Source organism: Anopheles arabiensis, chromosome 3 (assembly GCF_016920715.1).
Source record: "Anopheles arabiensis isolate DONGOLA chromosome 3, AaraD3, whole genome shotgun sequence".
NCBI lineage: Eukaryota > Metazoa > Arthropoda > Insecta > Diptera > Culicidae > Anopheles > Anopheles arabiensis.
Genome location: NC_053518.1, coordinates 88,916,960 through 88,941,332, shown reverse-complemented (window position 1 = coordinate 88,941,332; position 24,373 = coordinate 88,916,960). Strand labels below are relative to the sequence as shown.

Below are 24,373 nucleotides of genomic sequence, written 5' to 3'. Positions count from 1 at the left end.
AGCCGTAGCGACCGTTAAGTGAAAGCTCGAATCATGCTGGAAAAGATCAAAACGCTTTCATCGTACCATGTCAAGCTGCCCACTAGCAACCCCGGCCCGGCGGGATAAAACCAGCCGGCACCGAAAATGATGGCGAAGGTCAATGAGGAAAAGTGACGAATTACTGTCACCGGAAAGAGAAATGGCACTTGGAGTATCTCGATCAGTGTCTCGTTGTTTTGTTGTTCTTTTCGTGCGTCTTTAAACTTTCCGCCAGCATCTTCTTTGGGTTGCAAGCCGCCCGGAACTGAGCGGTGAATTATTTTGGCGTTGGCATGGCGGCAAGGCTGCAATGGCGTAAAGATTGGCTCCGGCAAGCGAAACTCCGGACCAGACCGGGGGTGAGAAACGGAAGTGTTCCGCAGGCATGACTAAGTTTTAGCTTTTCATTAGCCATAGCAAATATGAACCATTCACGGAACCCCGTAAAGGGGCCAATTTGACGTCTTCGTTGATGGTTGAGCGAAACCCACGGCTGTAGAGATCTGGTGCAGTGATTGCTTGTGAAGCCGACACCGAAATGGCGAACGCTCAGCGCAACGGCAAGCGACAAAGCGTAGAGTGATTTAAACATAAAGCGGTCGGTTTGACACGAATGCTCACTGACTCGTACCCGGCACCATTGAAGCGCAAGATCTTACCCACGAATTGAACATTGGAAGCGAAAAGCGAACACGATTGTTGTTAATTAGAATCATGGCCCCGCTGCGCCCCTGTGCTGCTGATAAAAGCGTAGCTTGAAAGCCAACGAACGAAGCGGAGCAACTTCTTCCTTTACGGTTGCTTCGTGAACCACAACAGCACCATCATTGCTTCGGGCGAGCAGGTTAAAGGCATCCAATTCTTTGCCTCTCATTATTCCTACAACCCTTCGTGCCGGGGCAAATTAGACCACAACTTGCCGGCTCCTTTTGCCGGGGTTCCAAAATTCAATCGGGAACCTTTGGATTGATTACTCGTTTAGAGCACTCCATCCATTATTAGTAGCAAATGCGAATGCGTGCAATTCAATACTCACCGAGAGGCACATCTGCCGATCGAGATCGAGACGCTTCAGCTGGAGCTCATCTTTCAGCCTAGCGTGGAGCAAACTTAATACCCCTGTTTTGTGTGTGTGTTTCTGTGTCTGTGTGTCGCTAGAGCGATCTACCAGCAGCCTTCAATCCACCATCTTCTCCCACAGAGACGCAGTGCAAGCGTACAGTGCTTAGTGCTTATTTGCTGCACTACTAAAGGATAGTTTCCATCCAATTTCCGAGCACTTTTTGCAGCGCGTTTACCTTCTTTGCGAAACACGAGCGGATTATCCTTTTGCTACTCTCATCTCCAATGCAGCGGACGCGCCCCAATCGTGCACACGTTCGTCCTCGATCCGTTCCATCTCTGCTCGTTCCACCGGCTGCTGCTACTGGCTGTGCTGTGCACGCAATAAGACGCCCGCTGGATAAAAAGCAAACCCCGGACGGCTTTGCCTTTCGGAAGGAGCACCGAATACACACACACACACACGTGAGAAGATCCGTGCTCACGTCGCAGCAGACACCGTGTTTCAAATTGAAAGTTTCATTTCGCCGTACGGTGTGTGGCGCTGCCAATATTCGTATTAGCGGCGCTATTGGAGAAGGATAAGTCCGTCTTCCTTTTACCGGCTATAGGTTGTGTGGCATGTTTGTGCGAGAGCGCGCGGATCGACAATTTCGTTCCTGTTTACGTTGTATTTTGTCAGCGTAGAGACACCCAGGCGGGTGTGGGTGGAAGTCGAAATAGTTTTGAATCGGTTTTCGCAAGATGTCATTCGCTGTTAGGCTGCTTTCAATAGAACTTATATCGGGTATGTTTTTCTTTCCATCCGGGTCTTCCCTTTGTGTGAGTGTGCCTGTATGCTCGGAATACAAATAGCGTGGATGTATTGTGACGAAGATAAATTAATGTGCATTAGTAAGCGCACGTTTCAACTTTTTTAAGCTATTTCTTCCTAGTGGCACTGTTAGGACAGATGTCTATGATTAGTTGAGTGATAGGAATCGTTAGAGTTTTGAATGTTCATAACTTACAATTGGATTCCTAAAACTATTCACAGTGAAATCAAATTTGATTCTACTTCGTTTTATGAAGTGGTTTTACAACACACAAGTTTTCCCGTATTATTTATCCTAATTTTTAATAGCTCTTTGTTTTACAGACAGATTCTCAAACGTGTTTGGATGGGTTATACGATACGTCTTTACTTTTGTGGGTTAAAAATCATCTACTTCTTCTTTGGCCCAACAACCGTTGTCAGTCAATGCCTGCTTTGTACCCCACTCTAACGAAGTGAGCTTTGGCTTTCAGTGGATAGTCAGTAATTAGGATAGTCAGTCCTAGGTATGGGGGCACGGTCTATTTGGAGCTCTTTTTATCAATAGCTGGTACCGGCATTAACCAAGTGCATTTGTTGTTCATTCCTGTTAACATGAACGATCGTCAAAACAGTTAACGACTTCTCTATATCGCATATAGGCAAAAATAGGGAAATAATTAAACAGTTTAATTAACACTCTGGGCGCTGGCACTTTGCATTAGCTTTCTGCAGAGAACACAGTACAAGATAAGAGAGCGATGAGAGCGTTTCATTGGCTTACGATCGTTCACTCTCTTTTCGATCCTCATGTACGACGCCGCTTGTGCAATCTACGATCTCTCTTTCTTCCCGCTGCAATCTGCTCTGCTGAAAGTTGCTGAGAGACCAATCACAGAGAAGGAGAGTGAACAAAGCTGTGATTCCAAAGCGAACCACACAGCGATCAGAGTGTTAGGCGGCTGTTAATTTGTATCGTAAATGAACGTTTGTTTAAAGACAGTCTAGGACCAGTCAGTAAAATTAACATAAGAACTCATCGCGTTTGCGATGCCAAGTTTGAGCAATTTTCAACGACTTTGGTTATTTTTTAAACATTTCTTTCGCGATGCCGACTAATAATTACTCGATACGATGGAGACGCCCAGTACTTGTTGGAATTGCATAGTGACGGAAGCAAACTAATTATTAAACGGGTTATGGAAGTTTGTTTGTAAAGTCTTATGCATGTTTTGTGTTGCATAATATGGGCAAAATAGCAGAGGTTTCCGTTTGCATTTAAATGTAGATTCCATGAAATAACTTATGAATCGAACTATTTAAAATCCAGCACACAGTTTAAAGCCAAACTTATTATGTTAATTTAAAAATATACAAAACGTTGTGGCAAAACGATCAGACTAAACAGTATTGCGCACAACTCAATCATCCTAATGCTAACCATATTTATTAAAATCACATCAACCATCTTGAAACCAAGCTCTGTCACAATGAGCTGAGACTCCGCTCAATAACACGATCAAATGAGTTTCCTCCTGTTATGCTATAGACCCAGAATAGATTCATTTCTAGCTAGAAGCTTCATCAAACACACTCGCTTCCGTCTAGCGTACGTGCAAGAAGCGAACGGTTCCTTTGTACCATTCTTCCGAGGAACTGAAAAACAGCCAAAAATCAGACGTCGAAAACTGACAGCCCACACTAACGGCTCTACATCCAGCAGTCGCTCACACCATTCCCAAGAACGCATTAGTCGAACCGGATAGAATTTCTTTCCAGATCCTACACCGTCCGAAAACAAACGGATCTATTTGGCAAAATCGCACCAAAGATGCGCACGTGACAGAGGAGCCTGATAGATCTTCACTTCCGTCCTGGGCGAGCTTACCGAATAAACTGCCATGTTTGAGAGGAGGAGAATCAGAATTCGTGTCCTTTGATTCGAACACAAGTTTTGACATTGTTCCCCAGAGTGCCCGCCTGACACTGACGGGGGCCGGATCATTGACATAAATCATATCCTGCTGGTGAGGGATGAAAAATGCATTTTCATAAATTTTGACACTCCTGCCTCGTGCTATCCCGTTTCATCGCTTTCCCGTACTCATGCCGGAAAATGCCGGGTGGGTTAAATTGAAACAAGGAAAGCTTTAAAACTCGGGACAGCAAAATGAAAAATGCTCCCTTATCAATGGTGGTTCATAATTTTGGCTCAAACGCAGGAGAATTGTTTTCAACGCGCTTCGCCCTCGGGGCTTTCGTCACTCAGGAAAAAGTGTTTGTTGTTAAATATGTGGAATTAAAACAAAAGAGCACTTCGAACAAAAACAAAAAAAAAACAGCTCGGCCAGACCGCGTTGGCGTGTGGGAAAATTATACACCTCACCAATGTGATTATTGCTTGCAAAAGGACTGGCACAATAAAGGTCATCGCACGTGATGGGAATTAAAACCGATTGTTCTTTTTTGTTGTCTGCTGCTGCTCCCTCTCTTCTACGGCGTATGTTCAGCTTGTGGGGAACAATGAATGCAGACTCAACGGATAATTAAAAGCTTGACGTTATGAAATTAATTTAGCGATACACGATTCACACACGCTTGTCCGTGTTTCGGGGTTTTCTTTGGCTTAATTTAAACCACGCTCACTCCTGAGCGAAACTTTAACAGCACTTTAACAGCCCTGCGATTTTGCGATTGCGAAAACAACATACCTTTGCTCCCATCATTTCATTGAACATCTCTTTTCAACGTCAAATCTCATTTCAGCGACGAAGCCAAAAATGCGTAGCCACTATCGGGGGCACAAGATGGCACTCTGGTTGAACCTGATTCCGCAACTTCATCGTCCGGGCGATCCGGAAGTTTCCATGCGACACCATCACTTCCGCGAACGGGAACCCCACTACTATGCCGGTAAGTTTCAAGAGTGAGTGCAGGCGTTTCGGTTGCTCGGGGGAACTTACACCAAGCCGGTCTTTCTTGTATCAGTGTTCCAAATCCTTCAAATCTCGTAGCAACAACCACCCACAGTTGCTGCTGCTTTTGCCTCGTGTCGAACGAGTGACGAGTGAGCGAGGCGAGAAGTTCTTTTTTTAGTTGTTCAGGACGAACAAACTTAAGCCAACAATAACGACCATCACTACCCACGCGATGTACACACAATGTATCACTAGCGCGGTCAGCATCCTGCTGTTCGGTTGAGTTGGGAATGGTCTCGTTCTCTAAGAAAAACCACAACCACAGCATGTGAACGTGTATCTACTGCGATCGAGTGGAACATTTTGCTCCATTTTCCACTATTCTGGTTGAAGCAAAACGGAAGGGGCGAGGTAAAACTTTTGTTTCAATCTTGCAGTTCCACGGGAAAACATGCGATCGGAACGCTTTGTCCCAATGGAAGCCATGGTCTGATGAAGCCATTTGTGGGACATCGTGGTCGATTTTAAGCATCTACGACGTGCTTTATCACCTTTCGTTTTGTCGGCTTGTGTTCTCTTAGATCCTTTTGTTTAATTTTCATAAAGTTTTGCTATCTCGCCCAGAGTTTACACAACTTTTTGTATTTTTTTTTTACTGGATTAGCTGACAAAATGTAATGGTGGTGGGAATTGAAAGCGAAGTTTTTACATCTACTACCTTTTACTTTGGAAATCGTGCATCTTCTGATGCATCATTCTTGTTTTATAACATATTATATTAGTTTAATACTTTATATCAAAGCATATTTCACATATAACTCTTTTTACATCATATTTTAAATTTTGAAAACATTGTTTTAGGTCAAACAATCAAACTAGATCAAAGAAATCGTTAATGAATGTAAAAGTATTGCGTGTTTCAGTCGGCAGATATCCGAGGAAGGATTTAGTCAATATCTCATTATAAAAAATAGAGAAATTACAGCACAAGCCTAACTCAAAAAAATAAAAAAGGATTAAATTAAATAATTTGAAGAACTAAGGCGGTTTTTACCTTAATTTAATTAAAACATGAAAGCCAGAATAAATCTTAAAAAAAAATCTCCAAAATCCTTTGTGGATGAGGAATTTGAAATATGGGTCAAATCTATAGTATGATTTTTGAGCTCGTCTCATTGGATCCCATAGATTTTTGGTTCGTTCCTACGATTTATTGGTATCGTCTCATTGGACATCAATACAATTAAACTAAGAAATTGTGAAAAACGCACAAATAATCGTAGGAACACACCAAACAATATGGGAAGCAATTAAACATTTTCGGGAAGCAACCAAAAAAAACCTTGGGAAACCCTGTACCTGCCACAAAAGAGCGTACACACAATGTATACCAACCACAGCGCTAGATGAATGAACATGTAAACGAAAAAAGTGGTACAGTTACCTCTTTCCCAGTGGTTCACTTTAGCCGGACAAGAAACTAAAGCAATTTATATTTTGTTTTCAACAATTTTATTTTGTGCGAGTTTGTTTGCGCCCATTCTTCACCCGTCAACGACCTGTCCACGGCACAGACCGAGAGCCGCAACAAACAACCGCAAGCGGAAGTTACTCGTTAACCGTTGCACAACGATGTACGCCCGCACAGACGGTGGAAGTAAAACTTTCAACCGTTACACACACACACATACACAAAGCTTCGAGTGTATCTCATGTGAGTGTGTAGCCTGCCTGCCTGTGTCCTGGGCGGTGATGCTTAATATCCGGGATACCGTTCAGTTTCCCCGTCCGTTTCTCGACCCAACTTGTCACATGACGTGAGCGGCAACAATCTCGTCCCTGACGTCTCCCGTGTAGTTCAATCGAAAGTTTGTCCATTTAGCGACCGCTGCTGCACGTCACTGCTTAGTGCTCGAAGTGACACTGTGCGGGATGTGCGTGAGTGTATGTTGCCAATGGACACATTCCAGCAAATAGTAACCGCTCGCTCGCTCGCTCGCAAACACCAGCCAGCCGCAAGGAGCAACCCTTGAGATATTGAGTGAGCGGAAAGTTTGCCGATTAGGTAAAGTGTCGGTTTGCGGTTTGTTGGGTATTTAGCCACGATTCGAGCAAAGCTTAATATGAGCCGGGCCATGTCGTTGTCCTCCTGAGATTGAGCCTAGTGGCGTGAGCGGCCTGAATCGCAGCTGGTGAAAGTTGACGCACGTAAAATCCGATCCCCTCTCTTATAATGCCAAGGGTTTATCGAAATTGTTGTTTGATTGCCCGGTTTAAGCAATGTTGCTGGAGTGCTGGTGAAGCTGGTTTGCTTTAAAGCGGTCGATAGTTTTGATAGCGGACGAAAACTTGCACACGCATCTTCTTGCGACCCCTTTAAGTTTCTGCCTTTAACAAGCAAAGCGAATTGGCTCAAAGGGCCAATGGAAAAGCGGGAAGAATATTTCCAAATCAAGAAACCTAATTGCTTCCGGAGCATGCTAAACCCACGGAACTAGTAACGCCGCTTGAACATCGCTAACTCATCCATGTCGATCCGTCCCGCCCATCGCCAGCCATACTTTTGGCTGCTTTACGGCAACGCGGCCCGGTCCCGTGCAACAACGACGGAAACATTAACTCGGTCCCCAAGAGCCTAAAGGCATTGGAAATGGCATTTGGCACGCCCCTTCTCCCTTTCTCTACCGCCAGGGGGTTGTTTCGCACGAGTGCCCGCTTACGACGGCAGAAAAGGGGGCCATTTTTTACCCCGCGTTTGGCTGCTTCGCCTGAAACGGTTCCAGGGTAAACGGGTTCCATCATCTCTTTTGCACCCCGTTTCGGCCAGCGCATCCAACGCAAGCGAGAACGACTCGTTCAACGACTCGTTTCCGGTACAGTTTGTTGTTTTGCAGCGAGGCGGAAACGGCGTTCTTTTTACTTTTTCTTTGGCGTCAGTTTCATTGCACACTCCCGTACTCGTCTCGGGTTAACTAAAACCTCTTCCTTGTAAAGTGCACCGTACAGCAGCAACAACACCAACAATGTGCTGAACATGACTGACAAGACGCTTACCGCTTCGACGTGGACCAAACGGACGAAAATAACCTTTTTCACAGCATTAACATCAGACGGACCGTAGAAAATCAGCTTCAGAAAGAGCTCCGCTCGGCTGTAGCTGGCTTCTTTTTAGCCATGCCGCCGCCTTTTGGGGTTTGAAAATGTGGAGCAATTGTGCAGCAGAACCGTTTCGTTAACGTTAGCCAGTTTCACAGTTTCGCAGGAAGTGCGGCCCGCTCGCTTAGTCGCGAAATTAGACTACAAAGGCGTTCTTTTACGTTGGAATGAAATAACTTTTTGGCGTAATTACTCCATTCCGGGTACGGGATCGTGCATGCCTGAGCCATGAAGCCACTGAGCAGCGTTGGTGCAGTTGGTAAGATGATGCAGGAACCGTTTACAGCAGGTGGACAAGATAGAAATTACAAGAAACCGTGTTGTTGATTGAAAAAGTAAAGAAAGTTTATTCCTAGGTATATTACTAAGCAGAAGTTGCTTAAATAAGACGTCTAAACACATGGGAAAAGATACGATTATTGTCGAATATTTGATAATTTCAGAAGCATAAATGAAATTATAACGCATAAATCCAATAATTTATAAATAAAATTACTCTTACAAACCAATGCTAACCTTAAGCTACTACCTTCAAAAACGAAATTCTGCAAAATTAATGGTTATTAATGCATTGTCCTGCAGTGTCTACCAAATTAATGGACTTCAACTTTTTTAAAAACATTTTGGCATTTTTAATATGGATGTCTTTCGACTAGTGATGGGAAAAATGAAGTTTTGGTCGGAATCGATTCCGACTAGCTCCGAAATTTTGTAGAATCGATTCCACTTAGTAGGTCCGGAATCAGTTTTCGGAATCGGCTCCGGAATCGGCTCCGGAATCGGAATTGGCTCCGGAATCGGAATCGGCTCCGGAATCGGAATCGGCTCCGGAATCGGAATCGGCTCCGGAATCGGAATTGGCTCCGGAATCGGAGTCAGCTCCGGAATCGGAATCGGCTCCGGAATCGGAGTCAGCTCCGGAATCGGCTCCGGAATTGGCACCGGAATCGGCTCCAGAATTGGCTCCGGAATCGGCTCCGGAATTGGCTCCGGATTCGGAATCGGCTCCGGAATCGGAATCGGAATCGGCTCCGGAATCGGCTCCGGAAACTGCTCCGGAAACGGCTCCGGAATCGGCTCCGAAATAGAAATCTGTTCCGGAATCAGAGTCGGCTCCGAAATAGAATCGGTTCCGGAATCAGAATCGGCTCCGGAATCGGAATCGGCTCCGGAATCGGATACGGCTCCGGAATCGGAATCGGCTCCGGAATCGGAGTCAGCTCCGGAATCGGCTCCGGAATTGGCTCCGGAATCGGCTCCGGAATCGGCTCCAGAATTGGCTCCGGAATCGGCTCCGGAATTGGCTCCGGAATCGGCTCCGGAATCGGAATCGGCTCCGGAATCGGCTCCGGACGGAGTCGGAATCGGAATCGATTCCGGAGGCGGAATCGGAATCGGGTAGGTCCGATTCCGAGCTCCCACCGCTACTTTCGACACATAACACAAACACCAAGAAGGTCCTCTTTAGCACTAGATCAAGAGAAAGATGATATTTTCGTGGCAGAATTAACTGCAAAGTATTGAAAGCATTTGGCCGTTGAGGTTCAGACTTGAAATGATTATAGACCTAGGTAATAAGTAATTGGTCTTTACCATAAATACATTTAACCGCTACACCATACCGAGTGATATCAACAAGGAAATAATATAATTTATGGATGAAATATCTAATCGATAACGTTTCTAGTTAAGGCTATCGCTTCAATAATTAAACGCTTTACTAATGTGTAGGAACAGGCCAAACTTGCGTTCTCGACAATCACTCATCAAGAGTTTATCTTGAATCGAAACATTAGCAAAATGAAGGAATGGTTTTGGAAAAGAAATATTGATTGAACACCTCTCAGCTTCGAATAATATATTATTACCTTAATTCCCTAAGATCTCTCATTAAATTACAGTTTAGGGATATGTTATATTCTGCTATCTATCTTGAACAACTACAACTACAGTTACAACTGTCAAAATCCAATATGGTGGAACGCAACTGTCAACTGAGTATAGAAAATACATCACGAATGTTGAATATTGTTTCACTTATGGTCAGGAATTTCAGCTTTCTTTCTTAAATCCCCATTTACTGAACACTTTTCATCTATTTATTGCTATTTATTGTTTGTTTTTCGCAAAGTTAACTGCAGCAGTAAACAAACACTGTAACATACAGCACAGTGCCCTCGTGACACAATTCTCCGTGCTCTTAATTTCATCGGAAAATAATTATTGCAAACCGTTGCCGCACGGGCACCCATTTCCAATATAAATAAATCTGATTACACACCAGACCGGTAACAGCATTAACTAAAGTCCAACCCAACCAACCCGTTTCCCTCCCCTTTCTACCCAGGTTCGGTACGTGCGGAATCGTTCAGCCGGCCGCGATCGCTCTACCAGAACGGTGTCATCAACGATGCGCAGGAATCGCGCCAGGAATCGTTCGGCACCGAGTGCACACCGGACCCGACGATGGGCGAGGTGCTGCAGGAAAATGGCGTCGGGGGCGGCGGTGGCGGCGGTCCCGGCGACACCCTCACGAACGTGCTCAGCGAGGAGGAGGAGGAGGAGCTGCTGGAGAAGCTCGCCAACCGGCATTACTACAGGTACGGGCGGAATGATTGATTCTCGCGCCGACTGTGCGAAGCGAAACTACGTAATTTCCTACGTATTTTATCCCCTTTTATCTCACGCTTTTTCTCTCTCTCTCTCTCTCTCTCTCACTCTCATTTCGTAGCTATACGGCAGCGCTGGGTGTGACGGTGGGCGTCGGCTGTCTGTTGCTGCTGCTCAACATGTTGATCTTTGCCGGTATCTACTACCAGCGCGACCGCACGAAACGGAAATCGCAAACGTCCCAGTCGAGCGGAACGGTCGGCGGCAGTGGCGTTACCAGCGGCACATCCGCCTCCCTCTCGGGCAGCAACGGAACGCCGGACGAGTCGGGTAAGTGGTGTGTCTGGCCAATAAATCTTCCCTCATGCCCGGGCTTCATGCCGGTCGCGTACTGATTAATCTTGTACTTTTGCGCTTGATCGACAGAAATTCCGCTCACCAGCATACCGAGTCCGTCCCCGGTCAAGGCGAAGCGTACGATCGAGCCACCGCCCAGTTACGCGACACTGCCGAAGCGAACCGGCAACAATGGGGCATCCACGGGCATCCACCATCAGCACCAGCACCATCACCATTTGCATCAGCATCTGGCGGGCGGCTCGAGTGGGACGAAAGAGACCAAGCTGGGATCACCGCCCACGTCCACCCATCTTCGGACGGGGGCCAGCACACTCGGCCGCTCCGGGACGGGGAGTTTCTACGACTCGTCCACCAGCAGCCGGCAGCAGCAGCAGCCGTATTCGACACAACAGGTGAGTGGAAACATTCCGCTTTTTTTCCAATACTTCGATAAGGTCGCCCTACTGTCATCTTTCCGTGACCTCAGTGACTTATGACCATCGATATCTTAGGGAGTTGGAGCATTAAAAAAAAGATAAAATACCGCCGAGGCGTTGCTTGCAATGGCAGAGCAATGTGTAAATATAAGCAAGAAATGATTGATTTATTCCCAAAATGCTCAATGTTTAGCCTTCACCGGTTATCGTGCAACACGGCGCACAGGCTACAAGAAGCATAAAAAATGCACAAGCTGTGCGCTCCACTCCGACGTACCAATCGGTGCTCAAACTGTCGTTCACATTGGTCGCACTGTTTGTCTTGCGGTGTCTGACGAATTGACGAGAAGCAAAAACAAGCAACCAAGCACCAATTGCGCACGCTGTCAAATAGAAGCCATAAGAAAAAACGAAAAAAGAAAACGCCTCCCAAACACAACGAATAGGGATTTTCCCATCGCTTTTCTCCTACCATTCCTAGCAAGGGGAAGTTTTTGTTTGATTTAAAAATTGATCGGCACGGTTACAGGTTCGCCCGTTGACAGTCAGCCGGCGTTGCTGCTGAATAAATCAAATCGGTTTCACCGAGCTTAACTGTGACCACATGTTTCGTTAAAAGCTAGCTCAAACAGCTCGTTGTATGTGAAGCATGTGTGAAAGTGCTTGCTGGAGAGTGAGCAAAAAAAAACACCAAAAAAGCAACCCAAAAAACAAACATTGGCAGTGGTGCAAAAAAAACCTCCCCATTCTGTTTGTATGTTAGCAGAGCTTGCGTACCACAAAAAAAGTGCACGTGCGTGTTACGCGAGTGGATAAAAATAGAGGGATTGCTTAGGCGAAAAGCGTACCGTTGCTGGGTTGATTGCGTTGCCCCACCGGTGCAGCAGTTGGAGAAGTGTTGCTGACGGTGTTACCCTTTACGTTTCCAGTGCGCACAAAATGGTTTCATTTAAGCGGTGGTTGCTGTTGTTGTTGTTGTTTCCTTTACCTCGACCATTTCTCACCCCTCCGGTTGGTGTTTGAAAATGGTCATGAATTTTGATCATGCACAGAGGATAAAGTTTCTGTGACGGTGTGGCTGTGCATACGGGCTACAGCTAAATGGAAATTATAGAACAGAAGTTTTAAGTTAAATTGTTGTACAAATGAATGTACGTGAAAGTGGAGAACGGTAGCGGTTGTGCGTTGAGAAGGAGTTTCGTTTTCATTTCGATTGTGCAATAATTAAGGTTTATTGAGCGTAACATGAGCAAGTGCAGTCGGAATAATTCGCACGATAATAGCACGCAAAAGACTTTGTGTAATTCCGTTCAGCGTTCCGTTGAAAACATATGATATGTACAGAAGTTTTAAAACATTATGTTGATGTTGTTGCAGTTAGTGCAATTTCCAATATTATAAATAAATATTTTGAGACACTGCATACAATAATATTGGTAGAAGGCATCGTACCATACCACATATGAAACACAAACCGAAGTAAAAATCCTACAACTATTCTGATCGGAAATTTCATTTCATCTTTGAAATCTAATTCATTCATTAATGTTTAGAAAAGCCAACTAGAATATATTGTTGATTGAAATTTCCAATTCGAAAGCAATATCGTGAAAAGCTGAAATTTTCCTTTGATTAAAAAATCAATACAAAGCGTATTTAGGCACCAACAGTCACATTTTCCCATTTCTTAAATGATAAATCAGTTCCATAGCTACTACTCCAAAGATCCATATACACTACTACTACTATCATCAATCAATCAGTTTCCTTTTATGCAAAAATAAAAAAAGCTGTGGTTATGGTTTTCCTTGCAAAAAGATATTGTTCATTCCTAAAAATTAAAACTGTCTTCATTGGCTTGGTTACAATTAACTTCCCTGTGCCGAGAATCATTCCTTTGCTTTATTTGCTTAACAAACCCCCAGAGCAACTCAATAGTGTTGTACTCCATCACTCATCAGTTCATTAGTAGCACTGGTTTCCAAATTTTCCAAACATTCAAAGGCAAACAAGCACTGGCTGAGTTGGGGGAAAAAGCTTTTCATCTGTGCTTCTAAATTGCTCTGGACAAAACCCGTTTTCTCGGTCTCGGTTCCACTCCAATGGCCCCCACCAAATGAATGCGATAATCCTTTAACATACCCTCCGTTCGGTTGCAATCACCGAGAGTACGGCAAAGAAGACGGTCGTTTGATTGCAAATCTGTTTTTTACCCTTTGTACTCCGGCCCCCCCTGCGCCTGGTGCCCCGTTCTATGATTGTTTAGGTCAACATTAATTCGACCGAAGGAAATGCCAATAAACGTCACAAAACCACGTTCATTTCATCAGCACCCGATCCTTTGGCAGCAGCTTTGCGCTTTTCTTTTCGGTTTCCTCGTTTTGCCCCCCTCTTCAATCTTTCGAATCGCCCTGCGGTACGATCGGCGGTCCGGTCGGGCAGAAAAAGAAAAGCCGGACGACGCCATCGTTCATTCATCTCAATTTGCTGACGAATAATGGAAGCTGAATGTCGTTAATGGACTCCATTAATACCACAAAAAGAGAAGGGGAGCAACCGGCCGGTCTGGGGCGGGATGGCGGGAGTGTTTCCTTCCGCACGCGGGCTCGGCCGGGGCTCGGCTGGTGGCAGCATCCGGCCGATGGTGGTCGGTTTTATTTTCGCCTTGCCCGTTTTCGCCCGCCTTCACCACAAATGTGCGCTCGGTACTGTGGTCCCTGGGAATGACACTCGGAAAGGTACAGCTGTCCCTAAACTTTCACAGCACCCGTCTTACCCCCTCCCCTCTCCGGTGCAAACTCGTCTCGTTCACTTCACTTCAGTTTGCTACTGGGAGTGTTTCTTACTTTGCTTCCACTTGATTTTCCCTCTGCCTGTTTCCTCCCCGGGCACGAATCAATTTCTTTCATCCCGAAAAAAGCTCTGCATTCAATTTATGCTCGACCTTGTGAACTTTGCCGTCTCGTTGCCGTCCGGCGCAATCGAACCATTCCATTCCGGGGAGCGTTCCATTTGACAGGGTGAGTGATTCCGGAAGTTTCTAATCTTGGGGTTGCTTTCTTCTCGAAAACGCTCACGCACTGCAGTGGGTTGGGCTGTGTATGCGTCGCTGCTGATTAAATCATTCTCTGACATTTTCATTAAGCTCAGAGCGACCTTGTTCTGTCTCTTTCTCTCGCGGCTATACACACACACACACTTAGCGTGACTAGGAGTGTGTATTTGGTATTATTTTAATAATTCGCCTCGCTTCATCTTTTCCATACCGATTGTAGGCGTGCGTGTATCTTCGGTGCGTGCTGGGAGCATAAAAAGCAGTCGAAAAAGAATCGATACTCATAATCAAAGCTAGAGCCTTGTAGAAAAAAAAACTCTGTTTGCCGAAAATCAACTGTGTAATATGAAGCACGCATTGCATGCTAAAGGCACATTATTTACCTACCAGGCATTTGCTTCTTTGTGGTACAATATAATGGTAGGATGTTGTTAAAAATAAGCTGAAAGCCCAGAATATTGTGTTGAAATAGATTTGTTTTCTATACGTTAGCTTACTGTAGGCTTAGTTAAGTGAAACAGGTGTAAACAGTAGATTTATTTATTTAGCAACATGTTGCATTTTAGATTTTTCTGTCTAAATTAGCCAACAAGTCCTTTCAACAAGATTCTTTTTTAACTATTTTTTCTTTAGTGTACTTTGAAATTCGGTCTTTTTGTATACTTCTTCCAACCTTATACTGGCTCTGTAGATTAGTCTTATAATTCACAGCATTGTCAATAATCTCAATAATTTGTCACTTCAATGTGCGTCATTCAACCGGAGTATATTTCATTGAATATTTTTGTGTTTAGTACTTACAATAATATCTACTTTATTTTCAGCAATAAACGACTTAAATGTCTTCAAATCTTCTGGTAAAATTTTGTAGCAAAATGTTCGCTATACTGCTCACTTATTTGCAAGTAAACATTGGATAAAAGATTTTTAAATTGTTTAACACATTTTGCAATGCTTTGGAAAACAACAAAGAAAATCAAACATTTATGAAGCTTTATGAAGCAAGATTTGCAGCTTTTATGCTGAAATTCAATAAACTTGGACGCTTTAACAGAATGGAAGCGTTGACCGAATTAGCTAAATCATTTATCGTTGGAAAGTTGATACATAATTTCTCATTAGATTCCATTCAGAATCTTTTAGGTAAAACAAATAGGATAAATAATTTAATGTTTTTAATTTTAGCATTGCTTTTCCATCAATTTTGATTTTGAAAAAAAGTGTACATAAAGTCTCCTACTGATTAGAATGTTTCTTCGAATCATTATTAGATGTTGATATCGAACGAAGCATCCACCACAACTTCGCCCATTGAGCTAACCAACCAAACAAACGGCCAGACAAAATGTGCTCTTAAAAACTATCCACAAACAACGCCAGAACGGCTGCCTCAGCAAACAGATCTTTCTTCGATTTGGCAAACAAATTTAAATTCCATCCACCCCCTAATTGTTCACCCATCCGTCCGCACATCAATCAAATGCGTCCGAGCGCCGAGAAACTGATCTGCCTTGCTGCTTGCTGCTTGCCCGTCCCACTTCAAGGCGCCTGATTTGTGCTCCTCCATTCATCCACCACCCCCCTCCCCCCCACAAAGACCCTACGAACAAGCTGGAGGTCTATTTTTAGCTCCACATCCATCTCTGTACCACGGCCGTTTCCCGTTCCGGTTGCAGGTTTTTGCGCATCTCGGTGACCGATTGAAAACATTGAATTATCTTTCGACTGTCCTGCCAAGCTGCCAAGCGGCCGCCTGTGCCCGGGCGGTGGATTTGTATTTTATTTATCTTCCATCTGTGTTATCTGTGCTGCAGACCGTGACGGAGGGAAACCGGGCAGCGTAGATTTATGCTTGCGTCTGCAAACAAGTTTCCCCTCGTACCCGAGGCCCCTCCCTCACATGGTTTCCCTCCATGTTTCTCCGATTCAGCTGACACATGACTGATTGATGTCTGGGTGTGGGATCGGCAGCAAGGAAAAGGCTTGCTTCATGTTGCCAGCTTCCTTTTTGCATAAAGAAAATCGAAGCTGTTTAAAGGGTAGCGTACTTTCTGCATACTCCAGCCCATCTGTTTTACGTTCCGTTCTAGCTTTCATCGCCTTGGAAAGCTTTTACGGCGTACTAGGGAAATGAATTGAGCCTATCCCAAGGGCATAACTGATCAAAAATAAGCAAAACTCCCCCGAAAGAGCTAGCTGGGCTTGTTACAGCATTCTCTGTTTTTCTCCTGGCTCCCTCCTTCCGGGATTCAGATCATCTCCAAACGGGAGGATAATTTTATTCAAATTTCTCTCCCGAACAACTCCAATTGAAGTCCTTTAAAAGATGCCATTGGTGGGGCATAAAAATAGATCGCAAAAATCGGGAGGAGGCCACTAACGCAACCGTTTGCCCGTGAGTGGGGTATAGACCTTCAGGTCTGCCCAGCAGCACAATAAATTCTGTCGCCAAAGGCACATTCCAGGCTCCGGGCTCGTACTTTTGCATGCCAAGGCAGGCCTTCTTCGGTAGGCCGCAATCAAGGACGGCAAAAGATAGGAAGGGAAGAAAATTGTGCTAAAAAAATTGGGAAAACCAGAACCCCAAAGAGGAAAGTAAGTAGCACAGAAATCGTATCACACCGATCTGAAGCACGATGCGTCGTACTGTCCCGCCATCCCCACTGCCAGCAGATAACGAGAGGGCGGAACGACACGCAGCGTGCGCACACCCGGGCAAAGGGGGCACACGAAACGCTGCAAAAAAGATAAAAAATGGTAATTGATATTTACCCTTCCCGGGAAGCGGGAAGAAATGAGGTGTACGGCATGAGGCACAAATGAACGCAAAATGTCTCTGATCTCTCACGCTTCTGTGTGTGCTTTTTGCATTTTTTGTGTCCCTTCCTTCATCCGTTCTGCTGCCCGTTTTATACTCCCCGTGGGAAAACGTTCCAGGCGAGACACGAAAAAGAGGACGAAGAAGGAAAAAAACAAACGATACAGAAGATAAAATTGTTTCAGAAAATGATAGGCTCATAGCATCGCAGGGTGTCAGGGAACACGGCTGCAAATTCGATGGAAAAGAGTGAGAAATAAACGGGGAATCGAAATACAAACCGTGCTCAATTTGCAGCTCGAGCAACGTGGAATATAAGACAAGCAAAAAATATAAAAAAAAGAATGCTGTCGATTGCGTTTGCCACGAAATTGCCTTCCGCTCATACCGGTGAGGCGGTAAAAGGTGAAGAGGTGTCCTGCTGGGAGAGGGACGAAATGCATACCAAACCCGACCCGACCCGTATTTTTATGTATGAACACGAGGCTAGAGCTAGAAATTCGGCTGTCAAGCCCCTTGGGGGAGACGCACGATTTTCGCCTGCATGTTTTAGCAGTTTCGTGTGCGTGTTCTGAGAATGCTACTGTGTGTGTCTGAAACACGCAGGAGAGAGTGGGAAAACATGTTGAAGCGATTTAGAACGGAACAAAGTTTTGTTTCCTTTTTCTATTCCATCTATTTTCGTTTCTAAATCAAAAGCTCCAAACTACTACACACATGGAGAACGCATCAATCGTGCATACGGGAAACACGTGCTACACGTGCCGACCCGTTTGCCGTGGGTGGTTTGGATGCTCATCCAGCGCGTTTCACACATGCGTGAATAGGGCAGTTCTAGAAAACTGGAAATAGATGTTCGAGCTAAACAACAGGTAGAATGGAAAAATGTGACCCTTCACGAACATTTTTAAATAATTGCAAAAAACACATGTTCAACAGTGAAATGGAACAAAATAGGGCAAAATATTCATTCCAATCAACTCAGCTCAAAATTACTCACTAAAAAACGAGAAAATCAATACACAGTATCAATAATACAAACATTATTATATATCAGTTAGTCATCTAAATAACTCGTTTTGCGGAAATACTGAAACAATAGGACACACTTAAAAAAAAGAAAATTATGTAAGCCTATTAGAAAATTTTGTAAAGAGATAGTTTACTAGCGCAATATAAAGCTTGGCTTATTCGAAAATCTCTTCAGACCAGAACTGCAAATAATAAATATGAAAAAAGGCACTACAAGCATAAGTCTGTTCATAAACTACATCGATTTGATATAGAATTATAAAACTAAGAAGAATTGCAGATGAAAAGTTATGTATTTTAAGTATTTATCAAAGGTTTTTTGTATTAAAATAAACACATCAAGCTACAGATATTGTGCTTGCTATTTGATATTTACAGGGTTTTCCAGGGGTTGTCATAGTTGTGGGACATTTCCTTGACTCTATGTTATAGGAAGTGACCTTCGTATGTTGCAAATTGGACTCTATGACACCCTTTTCGGACAGGTGCTTTGGAAATTCCTATTGGATTTGTCTAACAAGGATACTATAGAGTCCAGCTACCATTACATTAAGTTCATTTCACCTAAGAAGGAGCCAATCAAGTGACCCACAACTATGAGAACTCCTATAAAACTCTGTAATATAAAGAATTTCCTTCTTTTTTTCGTAAGGAGCAATCATATTTTGGAACATGTTTTAAAATCTAAAAAAAAAACAAAATAAATAATTTCGTTTGCAATTTAACGCAACCGCTGAAACCTCTTGAACATCACAAAGATACTGAAAGCTTTTTCAGCCCGTTAAAGTTTTCAGTGCTTAAGTGATGGCAAAGGAACGGAATGAAATTAATGTTTCAGAGAATTGGTTAATCATCGTTGCTCTCAAAATTGTCGAAATTTAAATTTTATGAATGAACATTGGCTCTGAACGTTCTTGGAACAAAGCGTTTAATATTTTCTCAGAAAAGCTGCCTTAAAAAACCTCCCTTTAAGAAAGGACTTTAAATAGCAGATACAATGCTTTGGGGAGAAAAAATCATTTTCCCTGTAGAAGTGGCTCTTCTAAACGATGCAAATAAAGCGAAATACTTTCCTTCCAATACATTGTATCTTTATCATGTTCCTGGTAAAAGGTACAAATTTCGCTTGAAGTTAAAACCTTGATTGAGCTTTGATTTGTTCACGAGGTACAGATACAGTAGTACGAGAATTGAATTCGCCAGGCTAAAATGGTGTGTTTTTTTATTCTTATTTGTTGCTAACAGTCCGCACACTTCTTCCACCCAGTCGCATACAATAACTGTCCCCTCGATGCTTTCCAATAAGATTCAGCGCAAATGGCAGTGGCAGCAAAAGAACGCCATACGAGAGCCTGCTTCACACCCGACGGAATCACGGTACCGTCCGGAATGTGAAACAATTCCAGCAGATACCCTCTGGGCAGTTTGCTGGACAACTGTCGCTTTCTTACCGTTTGACGGTAAACTGTCGACCGTGTTGAACGCAACGTTGCCTTTTTGGATGATTACGTGACTGTCGGTTGTAGTAGCAACCCATCCCGGGCTGTGTAGACATGGTGACGAACGCTCACTGTCAGCTCATCGTTTGCGTGCGTGCGTTGGTGTGGGCAATATTTCATCCACGATAATCTCATCACGGCCCGAGAAACTGCCCCATCATGCGTATCGATTTATCTTCGTGCCCATTATAGCCATAGCTGTTGGTTGGGAGGAGAATACCGAGAAGGAGTGAGCAAAACAGGAGCATTAGCATAGCATAAGAACTGGGGAGGATAGGAAATGCAGAACGCCTGTGTCCCTTTCACCTCCAAGCGTACAGATTTACATACATACTGCTGACAGTTAAGTTGTGTGCGTTGTACCTTATATGTACATCCGCCATCAGACCTCGGGACCACGATGTTTGCATTTGATTGATTGATTTACTCCCACACGGTGCGGTTAGCCGGTATGATGGATACGCTCATCATCGGCCAAAGAACAGACACTTCCAGTGTCTCGTCACCTTTAACCTCCACTGCAACCGGTTGGATGTGATTTTACTCATTAAAATATTCACAACACTCACAACGCAGCACAATGCGCCAAAGGGGGTGGTTAAAAAAGCTCCCAAGACACCATACCATCTTCCCCCCGAAGGAAGAAACAACATCTGTTATGAGTAACGCGCACAAAGCACTCCAATCCCCATGTGACCGGGTTTAGAAATTGTTTACAAAAATAAAATCCTACTCCACGATAAGCTCGCACAGCCCACTTGAGCCTGCTGGCACGGTTGTTGAAGTTGATGAGGCATCGCTTTCGGGCTCATCCTTGCGTTCCGCCCTTTGAAAGGTGACTCTGACCTCATGCCACCCTGGGTGAGGCGGCAGGATGATGAATTCCCGTTGATTATTCAGCAGTTAATTATATGTGCGCACAGCACAACACAGTCCATGAATAATGTATGGCCGGCAGCGGCAAGGGGAAGGCAGGGCACACCAATATGGGATAAGTTGCCCTTCCCCTCCTCTCGCTCCTCCTGCTCTGCTTTAATGCTCAATTAATTCGTTTAAGCGATGGGCCCGAAAGTGATACGCCACTAAAGTGGTGAGCAGTGCAGTGGGAAAAATTAACAAAAAAGCTCCCGGGTGATGAACGGGGAAAACACGAGGGGTAGTGTTTAATGAAAACTCACGCCAGCAAATCTGCGCCAGATTGTACGGATTACATTACGGAATCGGGAGGAAGTGTTTGTGTGAACAGGAGTGGAATACATTTTGACGATCAATTATGCCTGATATGTTTTTATGCTTTTTTTGTAGCGCTCAAAATCAGTGTATAAGAGAAGGAGGGATAAGGAGTGAATTTATTGCTAACAAACTGCTTGATAAAAATGATATTACTAATTCCATATTTCGTAACTTTGACAGACTTCACAGTACATAAAAAAGCGCAGTGTTGTTCTAAAAACGATCGAACTGTAACAACTGCAACTGCATAGCACCAGGATGATAACGTTTTTCATTTAAGCCAACTTTCAGTTTGCACGGTTTCCAGGATGAATGTTTGGATAGGTGGTTGACAGTTCAATTAAAAAATATCTGTATTCTAACATGGTAAACTTCAACTGACATTTAAAGTTCGTTTCAATGCCTAAATAATCCAAATTTCTTCGGTTTTACCCTCTTTGAATATAATGCTTATTCCAAACTGTCTATCCGCCCTTTCGCCCGCACAGGTAATCGCACCGCACAGCACCAACGTCGGCCACACGGCAGTGACAATAACGCCGGCGGCTGCCACCGTCAGCCACCATCAGACGCTTCCCCGGGCAAGCAAAGCGCCCCTTCCACCGATCCGTTCGACGACCTGCAGCAGTAGCAGCGCCTCCTCGTCCTCCGGCACCACGTCCACCTCCGTCGTTCCGCTCACTTCCATCCTTGTAAATAGCAACAGCACCACCACCAACAACAACAACAACCATCAGCCCCATCACTATCAGCAACAGAGCTGCGAAATGGCGAACGCCACCCTGCCACCGCAACCAAACAGCAGCGTCATCACGGTGGATCTGGTAAGCTCAGCCACGGTGGTGGCGGCGGCAGCCACCGGAAGCAGCCCACCAACTGTGCTGGGTCAGCACCAGCATCAGCACCACCATCATCATCACCATGCGCACCATCATGCGAGCGGAAGTGGATCGGTTACCACTGGCAGTGGCCCGGCTGGTGGCGGCCCTGCGGCTCCGGGCAGTACGGCCACGCTCAAGAAACGCGTCCAGATCCAGGAGGTTACCGTATAGCATCGGTACAGCACAGCTGACGACGACCAGGAAGCTGTGTGAAGACATAAATGAGCGTAACGCGCGCTACAGTAATGCGGGAACGAGATGCCTGCCAGCCTTCAGCGGCAGACCGATCGATCGAAAAGGGTAAATAAGATAAGTGGGGTGCTTGCATTAGTTTTTTTCGTGCTTTTTCTTTATGCAGTTGATTGGCGATGCAATAATTCTTCCTTCATTTCTCACTTAGACTTGGGGGTGATCGTCGAGCACCGAAAAAAGAACATTAATTCAATCGATTGGAAACATTTTCAGCCATTTCACCATTTTCCAATCAATAAATCTTTCCATCTTCATCTTTGCTGTTGGCAAGAAAACAGAGCGCGAGAGCTGGGAGAGAAATGGAACCCTTGACCGATTCTTGAAAGCGATTTTGCTCGAAGTGCAACAAGTAGAGCCTGTGTTCTTTTTTACCTCCCTACTGCTGTTGGGCTGAGCTTTTCGACTTTTCGCTCCCCGCCAGAAAAAGAGCTGGCAAGATTAGTGCTCGCAGAAAAAGCAAGCCACCTTTATTCTGCAGTGCTGTCTTGCTGATCCCTTTTTCCCCCTGCTACACCCAATGTTTGCCCCGTTCGATCGATTGCTGGTGCCCCGAAGGTCAACGGGCCCAAATAGCCAAACGTACGACGAGAAGCACGGGCTGGAAGAAAATCTCAACTGTAAATACAAGACACGATACCGCCCGGGAAGAGAATGGTGGGAGCAAGGGAGGGATACATCTAGGCGATCCCTTTTCTGTCCCTTTTTTGCTTGCTCGGACCCGCCACTCGGACCGGTACAGGTGAGCTTCCGGTCAAAAAAGATCCCCCTTGGGGTATGTGGAAGATATGAAGGATAGGGAAGACGCTGATGGTGAATTTTAAGACCGTGTGAACGTGAAGCTCGTGTTTAAAGCTATTCCTGAACAGAAAAAAGGGTTCCCAGAAGTTACCCGCCACGGAGTTGGGATGGGACATTTTAAGGAATTGAGCCACGCGCAAGAGTCGAGCGCGTGGAAAGCGGTTGTAATTGAAATTTTAAATCTATCAAAGATCTAACGGCTGGCTTGGGAAATTGCCAACTGGAAAGGAAAGTAGAAGTGTTGTAGATACAATGTAGTGAAGTGAAAGGAAATTATCCGTTTTCGTTCGAGTGTGTACAGAGCTTGCAGGAAAATGCAGCGAATTGATGCGTTATTTCAATCCTTCCATCCCCTGTCCGCATCCCTTGCAATTCCTTTTTCCCATGTTAGACTCCCTCTAGCCTCTCCAACCCGGTACGTAAGAAGAAAAAAGCAAAGACTGTTCAACCGCGTCAGCAGATGCAGGGGACGGTTAAAGTGAACAGCTTTTTTTAGTTTTAGAGTCTATTTAGCAAAAATCATTAGTGAAATCGTTAGTGTAAACGATCGAGGGATTGAGTAATAGTTATGGTAACTAGGTGCAATCGATTTAAACATTATTTGCAAAGCAAACTATACTATTTAACACGATTTGAAACGATCGCACCGTGCGAGGAATTAAGGAATTATTTGCAAGAAAGCGTCTCACGAGCGACGTACGTTTGTACATAAAACAAACACATTCACCTGCAAGAGAAGTACCATTTGCGATCAATAATATCTAAAAAAACAACAACAAAGGGGTCAGCTTTATTGTTCATCACAACGCTGAAGAGGAACAAATGACACAGGAAGCAAAAAAGAACAAAATCAAGAAACATTACAATGTTAGGCAAACGTTTTATAAAGATGCGATAAAGAGCTACGATCAGCTCCCGGGGAACGTTTCGACTGGCCGTGAAGGAGTCGTCATCCATGTTTACACACAAACACTCATACTAATACACGCTCATAAATACACACACACACACACACACACACACACACACGTACACAAATCCTCTCATCATACACAGAAAAAGAAATACAGAGCACGGGCGTTCGCTGTAAGTGCGCTGGTGGTACGACGACGCCCTGTTACTCGCGTGGGGCTTTATCAAAACGATCGATCGTTGACAGTGACAGTTTTGGGTTGGCGAAGAGCCCAGCGAAGAGCGGTGGAGATGATAATAATAAATGTTTCAACGCAGCAAAAAGACACAAATACATAAACGCACTCGGCTAGTCTTTTACTTCTGTTCCGTAGGTTGGGAGACTGTTTGGTTTGCTTTATTTTGTGTGTGTGTGTGTGTGTGTGTGTGTGTGTGTGTGTGTGTGTGTGTGTGTGTGTGTGTGTGTGTGTGCTGTGCTGTGCTTCGATGATGCTGATGACACACACCCGGAGAGCGTTGGAACCGAACCATGGATCAAATGGAGATAAATTCGCTAC

The 24,373-nt window shown here is 44.6% G+C and overlaps 1 protein-coding gene across 1 annotated transcript in view; it reads left to right on the top strand.

Annotated features, from left to right (window-relative positions):
• LOC120902935 (neuroligin-4, X-linked-like) overlaps positions 1 to 24,156 on the top strand; it is a 143,594-nt gene extending 119,438 nt beyond the window's left edge. The window contains exons 12-16 of the mRNA XM_040312032.1: positions 4,643 to 4,789; positions 10,298 to 10,550; positions 10,682 to 10,890; positions 10,987 to 11,312; positions 21,462 to 24,156. Of these exons, the coding sequence (XP_040167966.1) occupies positions 4,643 to 4,789; positions 10,298 to 10,550; positions 10,682 to 10,890; positions 10,987 to 11,312; positions 21,462 to 22,025 (1,499 nt within the window). The 3' untranslated portion in view covers positions 22,026 to 24,156. The remainder of the gene's footprint in view (positions 1 to 4,642; positions 4,790 to 10,297; positions 10,551 to 10,681; positions 10,891 to 10,986; positions 11,313 to 21,461) is intronic.
• The last annotated feature ends 217 nt before the right edge of the window (positions 24,157 to 24,373 follow it).